Source organism: Triticum dicoccoides, chromosome 6A (assembly GCF_002162155.2).
Source record: "Triticum dicoccoides isolate Atlit2015 ecotype Zavitan chromosome 6A, WEW_v2.0, whole genome shotgun sequence".
Classification (NCBI taxonomy): domain Eukaryota; kingdom Viridiplantae; phylum Streptophyta; class Magnoliopsida; order Poales; family Poaceae; genus Triticum; species Triticum dicoccoides.
In genome coordinates this window covers 448,723,858-448,736,323 of record NC_041390.1, presented here as the reverse complement: position 1 = coordinate 448,736,323, position 12,466 = coordinate 448,723,858, and the positions used below count along the sequence as shown (strand labels likewise).

Below are 12,466 nucleotides of genomic sequence, written 5' to 3'. Positions count from 1 at the left end.
GTCCGTGACCCCCATCGACACCCAAACCGGGACAGTGACAAATGCATGGGGACTGGGGAGGCTTCGCATCGCCACCTCTCACAGATAATCGGTCCTAGCTAGCGACTTTGGCCGTGCCCACCAGATACAGTACGCAGGGTAGCATATAGGAGTATAATATAAAACTGACGCCCAACATAAAGCTCGTCGTCCTTCCCGTCGTACTAGATCCCGGTCTCTCTCTCTCTCTCTCTCTCTCTCTCTCTCTCTCTCTCAGTATTGGTGCCTAGGAGACCGCGCGGCAGGAGAGGAGCCCCCTCCCCTCCCCTCCCCTCCCTCCCTCCCTCCCTCCACTTCTACCGACGCCGTCGAGGTCGAGGTACGCCACGCACGCTCCTTGTTTCTCCGCACCTCGTTGCTTATTCCTGCACTTGCACCTAATTGACATTACCAGCTGGGATTTAATTTAATCGGTCGATTCACAATGGAGGAGGGGCTGACAGAGTGGGACGGAAACAGCGGCGGAAGCAGGAGTTGCTGCTCCAAATTCCTTCCTCTTCATCATGCAAGAATTCGCCCCCTTCCACATCTTTTGAGGATCTTTTTGTTTTCCTTCTTGTGGGGTCGTCCGTTTAACCCACCCAGTCTCTTGGCATTTATCGGGGAAGGAGAGGAGAGGAGAGGGGAACTGAGAAGAGCCTGATTTGATTCCTGGTAAGTGGAGCCACTGTTGGGGGGGGAAGGGAATCTATGTTGGTTGGTTCGCCTCTAATGCCGTTTCGTTTGCTTCTCTCTCGCCGTGATCTGGAACAAGCTGAATCCGATCGGCCGATCCTGATCCTGTTCGATCAGACTCGCTCGATTGGGTTGGGTTGAGTTCATTCATTCCGCTCCGCTCCTTTTCCTTCCGTTGATGTTCTTTCTTCTCTACTACGATTGATTCCTTTTGCTGTGCCAGAAAAGTCGTAGCGATTTCCAACTTCTGTCAGTCAACCTTTTGTTTTATTTTCAGTTATTTAAATCCAAGATGTTTTGTCCAGGTTCAAAACAAGTCTGAAGGAATGAATTGTCAAATGCAGAGTTAGTAGACGCGTTTAATCTGAATATCTGATCGTCGTAATGATCTTTTAATTACAACAGTTTGATCCATTCCCTGTTTCTAGTAGTTAATTCGTGCACTTACCTTTCCGTGGCCCCTCTCATTGACATTGACGAACTCTTCTCCTTTTAACTACTAGTACTTGCTTAGCATTTGAAACATATTACACTGCACCTCCCACTGAGAATGTTACTGTCAGTTCGTCGCAAACTACTTTAGAGTTTAGAGTAAAGATTTGTGCTTTCCACCCACGTTCCACGTTTGATAAGCAGGTGAGACTGTCATTTTCGTGATGTCATAGTCATACAGACAGTGGCCGAGCTAGAACCAAAACCCTGTGGCTGTGGGGTCAACTAATCTAAACTTTCTGGCACTTAAAGTATGTACCAAAATAATTAAGAAAAACAGTATTCAATCGGGAAACAGTACTGAATCCAAGATGTTTTATTGAGAAACTTTGAAATTAACGATCCGACGTTGTTGTCAAACAGCGCATAGATGATAGTAAAACTTCAAAATAGAGGGTTGAATGAATGGTCATTTATTAGGGAATTCATGGGTGATAAATACGTCATTTCTGAAATTTCAAACTTGTACTACCATATTTGTTTGCATATCTATTTTGTCATTATATACTTTTGTACTCCATTCTTTATAATTTTCTGAAATAAATAACAGAAGCCCAAGTTTATTAGTTAATTTTTGTAGTCTATATTGGCACACTATAATGTCCCCTATCTCATTTCCCAAGTTTCCGACCTTCTCCTTGCCCTCTGAATTCTTATGGTTGCAAAGGGTGACGGTTTCTCGCCGAAAAAAGGGTAACGCTTGTGATTATCTCTCTCATAAATTATGCGCGTTTTCCTTGGGCCAATTCGTGGTAGCTTCTTGTGTTGTGCTGCCACCTTCCTTGATGATATCTGAAGATAGACAAGGTAGCCGAATTTGGCTTCCCTTTTCGTCCTTTCTCTTGTCTTGTTTAATATGCCCAGCAACGTTGAGAAAGGTCTCATCCTTAGCCAATCTTATGGTGTTCTGCACTGACCACTTTGCCCCTTGCTGCATTACATGGCCTCTTTCCTGTGATGCACATGCTGACATCTGTTGCTTCTAGACATGCTCCAAGAATCAGTTTCTTTTTGCCTTTCCATGAATACATCCACATCATTGCCTCTGATATTTTGTCATATGCAAGCAGGGGCAAAGGGAACTACACAGAAGCAGCAATGGATGAAGGGATGGAGCTCAAGGGGTGCGTTTGCCGGATCAAGAGCTGCTCCGGCCAACTTCTGTCGATGGAGGAGGATCTGGTGACTGATCTGGACGATGACTCATGGGACTTGGTCTGGAGGGACCTCCGCCTGAAGGCTACCTTCTTGTACATTGATCTGAGCCGTGTGATCTCCCGAAGTGAGAACGATGAGCGCAGGAAGGCGCTCACCCTTCTCGCCAACAAATTCTTCTACTGCACGGATGAGGTGATTGATTGCTGTCTTCTCCCTTAAATTTCGGTAGATTTCCTTGCAAGCAAACCAAGATGATTTACTTGTACGAAAACACAGAGCACGGCAATTATTTTACAAATTTCTTATCGAGGCACCTGCCAGGTGTGCACTTAAATTTTATTATATTAAGCACACCTATGAGTCAATCTTAGAAAGAAATACGATCTATTATCCACCACACACATGGTAGCGGTCCTTTTCTTTTGACAACCATGGTAGTGGTCCTAATTGTTTAAGAATTTCCTTCTTATATATCATGTAGCAAATCCAGTAATCTTTCAATGTGGATGCTGTTTCTGAACTCTGATAACCAGTGTCCATGGGAAGCTAACCTACTTCAAATTGCCCTTGTTTTGGCATGTTTATGTCATATTTATGGACCACTGGTTCCATTGTTAGTAAGTTCTAACTGTGAGTAGAAGTACATGAGAATAGTACTCTTGAGAGTTAGAGAACCTTCTCAGCCTTGATTTCCCATATCATGAGGTACCAATTAGAACTTCAAGATGTCTCTGAGTTGCAGATCAATGCTTGTGCCCCTTAACCAAGTTTGTATGGTTCTTGACTCAGATCATGCAATAAATAGTTGTCAATTGCATTTTGCTCAGATTACTCAACTAGCAATGCGGCGAACTGGTCATGGTCAAACATAAAAAATCTCAAATTTCCGTAGTCTAGTCCTTGCGCAGAATTAAACTGTAGAATGACACAGAAGTGGTCTGTTCAGTTTGTTAGCTTACTTTGTGGACGTGTTTGATGCTTTTGACATAAAACTGCTCCTGCACAAATGGCAGCTATGCGATGCGGTGACGAGCCGAAGCGTCCCCGTCGTGAAGATGTGCTACAACGACACCGCTCAGGCTCTCCGTGAGTTGCTCGCGGCCCTTGCGCCGCCGCAGTAGCATGTTGGGCTCATGCCATGTGGTCCTGTACTACGATGCGATGCTGTGAGGCTGGATCAAGCAGACACAGCATTTGCATCTTCTGGATAGCAAGGAAAGGATGGAGTCATGCCAGAAACTCTTGCAGAGGGATGAGTCTTTATGTAAGGAACGTATGTGCCTGAAACTCACATGGGCATTTTCCAGATGAGCACCGGCTAGAGCACCTGTGTACATACATGGTCCAAATATCTCCGCAGTTGAAGCAGAGCAAGAGAAATAATACCTAGCGTGTGGTTATCTCCAGCAAAGTTTTCTCCTGTTTTGTTTCTGATTTTAATTATATGTCTGTGTTTACCTGATGGTAATCGTTGCCAAATTTCATGGAATTTAGCCAGCGCCAGGGATAATAATCATTTGATCATAGCAGGTTGCTCCAGTTAATGGTACTGCGGTAATGGTTCGGCCAATTTGACCTCTTAAAACAGAGTGAATTGCAAAAAACCACCACATTAAAGCGTAGGTTTGCAGAAAAGACTTTTCTACGAATTTGTGCCCAAAAACACTGATTCTTAGCCTAATTTTTTGCAGAAAACACTAGTTGATGGCTTTAACCCATTTGATGACGATTATGACAGATGGAGCCCACCATTTGCTGATGTGGCTAACGGTCTTTTTGCCAAAACGTCCTCCGCTCCCTAAAAAATTATTCCTTAAAAAACTACCCTCTCCCTGCTCCTCCACCTTCCTCCGGCGCGCCCCTGCCTCCCAGCGCCGCCACCTCCCTCCTGACGCGCCCCCGCCTCCCAGTGCTGCCACCTCCCTTCCGGCGCGCCCCCGCCCTCCCAGCGCCACCACCTCCCTTCCCGGCTACGACCCTGACGCGCAGCTCGGCCCGCCATGCCAAGCTCGACCCGCCTTGACGGGGAGGAGGAGGGACGAGGTGTGGTGGAGACTGGGCCCGCCGGATCCTGGCGCAGGCCGTCCTTGGACGTGGGTTGTGGAGGCGGGGAACATCGGACCCGGCCGGATCTGGCATGTGGTGGCACAGGACGTGGGTGGCAGCGATAGGAGGTAGTCTGGTCTGCGCGCTAGAGGCGGAGTGGTGGTCGGGGCAGCTGCTCCAGGTAGGCCACCCGGACCGCGCGCTACTCCGTGGCGAGCCGCGGCGGGAGGCGGCGACAGGGCTCGTCTACGCGACCGCCCGATGTGGCAACCTGCCGGAGCAGACGCAAGCGCCCTCCTCGCCGCCAAGTTCAGCAGGGGCTTCGCGTCCACCGCCGCCGAGCGGGTTGCGCACCGCGCCTCAGGCTCAACCTCTGGCGCCCTTGCTCGGCGTCCGCGCCAGCAAGAGCAGGCTCGCCTGCGACTTGAGGATGCGCTTGTGCCGCGGCCGTGCTCTCTGCTCCCATTCCAGGTGACGAGACTCATCAGCCATGGCCGGCGTGTTGCTGCTCTGCTCTCTGGGCAGCCCAAATTCACCAAGGAGCTGATTGCGTTTTATACTTTTACCCGAAGGGTGACTATGCAAAAATACCAGGGCCCCACATGTCATAATCGAGGTTAAAATGCATAAAACGGTTGATCAGTGTTTTTTGCAAAAGGTTAGGACTAAAATCAGTATTTTCTGACACAAATTCATAGAAAAGTCTTTTCTGCAAACCTACGCTTCAATATGGTGTTTTTTCGTAATTCACTCCTTAAAACACTATGTGCCACCAGGAATAAATGGGAACCGTGGGCACACTAGCAATGAACAATGTAGCAAAGCTTTGGCATCGATTTTGATATACGTGTATTAACAATTGAAAAGCTATTAGATGTCTCGCTACGCCCCAGCGCTTAGGGTTCTTCACGTAACCGGCATCGTAGGCGGCCAGAGGAGTGGAGATCAGGGGCGGACGCACGTTGTGCTCAGTGGGGGCCAATGCCCCTACTTGATTTTTGCCTCCCGTAACACTAGGCCCATAGTAAAAGGTGTTGCCCCCACTCAGCCCATGCTTTTCAATAAAGGACGATTTTATTATCTCAGAATATAGCATCAAGGGGATACAAAACATTATGAGTAACACTTGGTCTCTGCATAACTGAGATGCACACAGCCAAATTCAAAAGTCTGACAAAAAATATGAAATATAAACCGACATATCGGCAACAGTAAAGTCCTATAGACCGACACTATGTCTATGTCGAAGGTGGTGGTGGATCGATCCGGAGGTTATGCTGCCACCCATGTTGGGAAAAAACCTCCGTAGCCACCTGTTCCAACCGCGTACACACCGCCTTGAACAGCGATTGGTGCTCCGATCGTTGTAGCATAGGCCACGTATGAAGCGAGTGCATACAACGGAAAATAACCTGCATAGGAGAAGCATTTTTTCCATTAAAAACCAAATCGTTTCTACATAGCCAGAGCGACCAAATTAAGGCGTACGCTCCCACCCTTATAAGCGCTTTAAACCTATTTGGAATACCTCCAACCTGTGACCAAATATATTGGCAACACTTATGGGCGGATATAAATTTGACGCTATTTGGATGATTGATCACGTAGAACGTGCAAACTTGCATTGGAAAAAGAGGTGTTTGATTGTCTTGTCATGAGTACAAAAACAACACTTCTTACTCCCTGACCAGTTGCGTCGTGCGAGGTTGTCTTTGGTCAACACAACTCCCTTACGAAGATACCACATGAAAATTTTCACTTTTAGTGGAATCTTGGACTTCCAAATTTTCTTGTTATTACTCACTGGTACCTCAGAATGTGTGAGCGCACGGTACATAGAGTCTACTGTAAAAGACCCTGATGTAGTAAGGTTCCAGCGAAACATATCCCGACCTTGTGTCAGGTTAATCGAATCCAACCGGGACAAAAGATTATGCCATGACATAAGTCTGGGGCCAATCAAATCCCGCCTAAACGAAATGTTCGATGGGGATGAACTGAGCACGTGCACAATAGTGTTGTTCTTATCACGAGCAATGTTATATAAGGCTGGATATTGTTCTCTGCGACTGGCATTGCCTAGCCAGATGTCTTCCCAGAATTGAATCTCCGACTCGTCTTTTATCGCGAAAGACCCAAAGCGAAAGAGATGTTTCTTTGCCGCCATTAGGCCAGCCCAAAAGTGCGAGTCATCAGGTTTCCAATATGCCCGGGACACTGCCTTTTGGCCTAGATACTTATTGCGCAACATGGTTTGCCAAACATCATCCTCGGTAATAAGTTTGAACAACCATTTACTGAGCAATGCCTCATTCTTGACCTGTAGGTCATGAATTCCAAGGCCGCCTTGGTCTTTTGGCCTACAAACCATGCTCCATTCGGTCAACCAATATTTTTTCTTTTCTCCATCTCCACTGGTAGAAAAAGGACCTATAGTCCCGGTTCGTAAGGGCCTTTAGTCCCGGTTCTAGAACCGGGACTAAAGTGTCGGTACTAATACCTCCCCCCTTTAGTCCCGGTTCAATCCAGAACCGGGACTAAAGGCCCTCCACGTGGGCAGTGCGCAGAGCCCAGTCAGGAGACCCTTTGGTCCCGGTTGGTGGAACCAACCAGGACCAATAGGCATCCATGCGTCAGCATTTCTGTGGCTGGGGTTTTTGTTTTTTTTGAAAGGGGGGGGGGGTTGGGGGTTTTGGGGGGTTAATTTAGGTGTTTCATATATTGTGTTAGCTAGCTATAATTAATAGAGAGAAGTGTCCTCTCTTATGTCCGTGCTTGGTCGACGCTACGTACTATACATACGTATAGAGAGGACTAGACATGCTGGCTAGCTAGTAAGCAAACGAAGGAAACAGAAGATCGTCATGAACATATATGCATACAGAGAGAAGTGATATCGACCACCTCTCCTTCTCCGAGAGATTGGTCGAACAACAAGTTCTCGTATATCTATCTGACACTACCGGCTACATATATACAATAATTATCTCTTACAAATATAATCATACGGACTCAGGGTCCACATAGAATTCTCCATCTTCAGGGATCATGTGGTCAAGAAAGAATGCCGCCAATTCCTCTTGAATTGCTCGCATGCGAGCTGGTGCTAGGAGTTCATCCCGCTTCCGAAACATCTAATTTGAAGAAGGGGTCAATACATATATATATATGAATGAATGAAACTCAACACGGTAATAAAATAAAATTGTGAATGTTGTTATTTATGTACTTCATATTGTTCGTTAGAGTACCCGCCCCGCTCACAGGTCGTGTGGCGGATGGACTCGCAGATGTAGTATGCATAGAAATCATTCCCTTGTTCCTGCCACAACCACTTTACAAGAAATAGAGGTCAATCAAACTGATAAGCAAGAATGCTAAATGGTATTGATGAAACTAGCGCTTGAACCACTAGGAGATGCGCGGAACATGCTACTATAGTACTTACTTTTGGGTGTCTAAATTCCAGCTCCTTCGGCAGTCCCGGAACTGTTTTGGTGAATTTTCTCCAAACCCTGCCGGACAAAGAAAACAATTACTTGATATCAGGAAATGAACAAAGTTGCTGATATGGTGGATAATGATCGATTTAACTTACTTCTGGAGTATTTGAGTCATGTCTGCATAGTCCTGGGGATCTTTTCGTTTAGAGTCTAAGACGGTTACTACTCCCTGCTCAAGCTTAATCTCTAGGAGAATATAGTGGAAACTGCACACACATGCATAACTCATCAATTACATTACTATAACCTTGACTAATATATAAGGGAAACCGAATACGCACAAGACAGTAACACTCACCTGAAGTTGTAAGGAAAGAGTATTATATCTTTGTTTTGATTTATTACGAACGATCGTAGCAAGTTGGCCTCGGTAGCTGCGGCATGAAGTTTAACCTGAGTTGCATCTATGAGATATGTGTTAATGAACCCAATATCACCGACTTGTCTTTTCTTCAATTCAGCGATTTTCAATCTGCATAATATAGTGAGGATGATTATAAATACATGCAATGAAAGAGCTAAGCTATATAGAGAAACTTAATGACAGAAGTAGTACTACTTACAGACAGTAGCAGGCGACCATTGTTTTATCGAGGGCCAATTGATTGAAAAACTGATAGAACTCCTCAAATGGAACAGGCAACAGATCAATTCCAACGAGGTCATGCTCCTTTTTAACTTTCACATACAAAGTACTCCTCCCCCCAGAGTCTCTGCAGATTTTCAAGTACCAATCATGCAATCTTCGCATCATCGTTGATAGAGATCTTTCATCTTTGACGAGAGGCTTCCCGTACTCGTATCTTTGTATCTGCACATCCATGGGTTCATAATGTACTTCGTCGGGCAGGTAATCTGCAAGATTGCTATAACCGGGCACCATCCTCGGATCATTAGCGACGTTGTGGCTAGGCACCTTGAGCAGGGGGGGGGCACGATTGCTTCGCTTGTTCGCCGAGCTGGGCAATTTGTTTCCCAGCTCGTCGTTCTTTCAGCCTTCGATCACTGACAGTACTTCCCGACCGCTCCGCTTCGGCAAATTCCTTTCCAATAATGCGGTCATAGTTTCCTTTCGGCGGATCAGACTTCGGTGGTTTTGTCAGGGCAGCCAGAGTGCGCTTCACTTTCACCCGATCTACCTTCTCCTCCGGAGGTGGATGTTTCTTTGCTTTCACCCCTTCAAAGAATTTCTTCACTTTTTCTCGCGCGATCTCGGCGTTCTCCTCCTGGGTCCTCTCGTATGGTAACTTCTCTGGAGTCTTCAGAGAAGGACCGAATCTGTATGTCCTCCCGCCTCTGGTTGTACTGCTAGACGCCGACCGGGCAGACGTAGTGTCTTCTTTACTTGATTAAGAGGCGGAGGAGAAGGACTACGACGCGCCGGAGCAGCTGGAGCGGCGACAGGTCTCTTCCGCCCTTGCTGACGAGGCGGAGAAGGAGGAGGCTGCCTGCTCGGGCGCGTCGGCGCAGGCGGAGAAGGAGGCGGAGTGCCGCCACGCGCCGGAGAAGGAGCCAGCCGAGGGCCCTGATCGTCACTCGTCGGAGGAGGAGGCGGTGGAGGCGGAGTGCCCTGACTCGCCGGAGGAGGAGGAGGAGGAGGCGGTGGCGTCCAGTTCGGAAGGTTGATGAGCTCCTTCCGCCATAGGCATGGAGTCTTCAGAGCAGACCCCAGCCGAGTCTCCCCTTCACCGGTAGGGTTGTCAAGCTGGAGGTCCTCAAATCCCTCCGTTATCTCATCCACCATCACCCTAGTATATCCTTCTGGAATCGGCCGGCAGTGAAAAGTTGCGCCGGGTTCAGTAGGATAAACAGAGCCAACAGCCGCCTTGACCTTCAAATTCATCCATTGCGTCATAAGGTGGCAATTTTGAGACTCCGTTATAGCATCCACGGGATAGCTGGTAGGAGCCGTCAAGGCATGCTCCGGCTGAAGCAGCTCGGTGGAAGCCACGCTGCTTCTGCGCTGAGATGGCGGGGTAGCTTCGGGGGAGGCTTCGGTAGTACGTTTGCTGCAATTTGCTTCTCGTTCCTCTATCACGTCTACCCTTGCTTGCAGCGCCTGCATTTGGGTCTGCTGCACTTTTTTCCTCCTCTCATGGGATTTGTAACCGCCTGCGTCCGGAAACCCAACCTTCCACGGAATGGAGCCTGGCGTGCCTCGTGCCCGTCCAGGGTGCTCAGGATTCCCGAGGGCCATTGTGAGCTCGTCGTTCTCTCTGTCTGGAAAGAACGTCCCTTCCTGCGCTGCTTCGATATACTGCTTAAGCTTACTGACTGGTATGTCCATTTGATCGTTCGTCCAAATGCACTTCCCTGTTACAGGGTCCAGGGTTCCGCCAGCCCCGAAGAACCAAGTCCGGCAACGGTCTGGCCAGTTAATTGTCTCTGGTTCGATCCCTTTATGAACCAGATCATTCTCAGTCTTGGACCACTTAGGCCGGGCTACGAGGTAGCCACCTGACCCCGTGCGATGGTGAAGCTTCTTCTTCGCAGCATTTTGCTTGTTTGTCGCCGACATCTTCTGACTCTTTTTCGATGTCTTGTGGGCCACAAATGCGGGCCAGTGATCTCTGATCTTCTCATATCTGCCCTTGAATTCTGGTGTCTCATTATTTTTGACAAACTTATTCAAATCTTTCTTCCACCTCCTGAATAGTTCTGCCATCCTCTTCAGAGCAAAAGACTTGATTAATTTCTCTTTAACTGGGTTCTATGGATTATCCTCAGGCGGTAGGGTGAAATTTGACTTCAGCTCAGTCCAAAGATCATTTTTCTGCATATCATTGACATAAGAGACCTCAGGGTCTTCTGTAGCCGGCTTAAACCATTGCTGGATGCTTATCGGGATCTTGTCCCTAACCAGAACCCCGCACTGAGCAACAAATGCGCTCTTTGTCCGGAGGGGTTCAATAGGTTGGCCGTCGGGCGTGATTGCTATGATCTCAAACTTTTCATCCGAGCTCAACTTTTTCTTCGGGCCTCGTCTCTTTACCAAAGTTGTGCTCGATCCGGAGGGCTAGAAAAAAGAACAAAGACTTAATTAATATGTGTACATACCAAAACAATGAATGCATCAATCAGCTAGTCAGCATAGGCTTAACTAATATATATACCTGGCCGGACTCGGTTCGGTCACCGGAGCCGTCATCACGGTCTCCTTCTTGCACCGGCATTGGGTCACCGGAGCCGTCCTCATGTTCTTCTTCTTGCACCGGCATTAGGTCACCGTAGCCAGCTTGTTCACCCTCTTCTTCCAGACCATCGGTTTCGTTGAGAAACAACGAGATGGCATCACTTCCTTCTGCGATTATGTCCCTCAACAACGCTTCTTTTGCTTCATCTAGAGCGGTGTCCATAGTTTCTACAAATATTTACAACATGGCAATTATTATTCAAACATGACAGATGGATATATATATTAGTGCCAAACGTAGAACTAGCTACCTAATCATAGTAAGCTATCGGGAGGGGGTATATATCGACAACGATGACACTACATCTATGTCCCTCGACGACCCTCGTTCCCGATAAAAAAAAGAGGAAGAAGAAGAAAAAAAAGAGGAGAAGAAAGAATAGAGGAGAAGAACCCTCGAACCCTCGACCCCTAGACGACCCTCTTCTTCCTCTCATGTTCGAGAGGATCGCCGAGGGGTCGGGAGGTTGCCTAGTGTCAAAGGATTCAACAAAACCATGTCTTCATCATTAGGCGAAAGTAACATGTGCATGATGGTACGAAGCTCTTCAAAGTTGTTCTTGAACGGAGTCCCAGATAGGATAATTCGCTTTTTGGTACAAAGTTCAGAAAGAGCCTTCCGAATATCGCTATTTGGAAGGCCATTGCTGAATTCGTACCAAAAGGCGGATTATTCTATCCGGGACTCCATTCCAGAACAACTTTGCAGAACTTCGTACCAACATGCCCTGGTTACTTCCGGCTAATGATGAAGGCATGGATTTCTTCAATACTTTGACACTAGGAAACCTCTCTCGACCCCTCGGCGATCCTCGACCCCTCGAACCCTCGACAACCCTGGAACCCTCGACCCCTAGACGACCCTCTTCTTCCTCTCATGTTCGAGAGGATCGCTGAGGGGTCGGGAGGTTGCCTAGTGTCAAAGGATTCAACAAAACCATGTCTTCATCATTAGGCGAAAGTAACATGTGCATGATGGTACGAAGCTCTTCAAAGTTGTTCTGGAACGGAGTCCCAGATAGGATAATTCGCTTTTTGGTACAAAGTTCAGAAAGAGCCTTCCGAATATCGCTATTTGGAAGGCCTTTGCTGAATTCGTACCAAAAGGCGGATTATTCTATCCGGGACTCCATTCCAGAACAACTTTGCAGAACTTCGTACCAACATGCCCTGGTTACTTCCGGCTAATGATGAAGGCATGGATTTCTTCAATACTTTGACACTAGGAAACCTCTCTCGACCCCTCGGCGATCCTCGACCCCTCGAACCCTCGACGACCCTGGAACCCTCGACCCCTAGACGACCCTCTTCTTCCTCTCATGTTCGAGAGGATCGCCGAGGGGTCGGGAGGTTGCCTAGT

The 12,466-nt window shown here is 47.5% G+C and overlaps 1 protein-coding gene across 2 annotated transcripts; it reads left to right on the top strand.

The window, feature by feature from the left end:
* Positions 1-242: 242 nt before the first annotated feature.
* On the top strand, positions 243-3,880 carry LOC119317195 (photosynthetic NDH subunit of lumenal location 3, chloroplastic-like). 2 transcript variants are annotated; one of them, XM_037591618.1, is made up of 3 exons: positions 243-358; positions 2,277-2,556; positions 3,378-3,880. In XM_037591618.1, exons 2-3 carry the CDS (start codon positions 2,305-2,307, stop codon positions 3,483-3,485), a joined length of 360 nt encoding a protein of 119 aa, XP_037447515.1. In that variant the 5' UTR covers positions 243-358; positions 2,277-2,304; the 3' UTR covers positions 3,486-3,880. The 2 variants fall into 2 exon arrangements, with proteins under 2 accessions (XP_037447515.1, XP_037447516.1); XM_037591619.1 differs by lacking the exon at positions 243-358 and adding an exon at positions 486-693.
* The last annotated feature ends 8,586 nt before the right edge of the window (positions 3,881-12,466 follow it).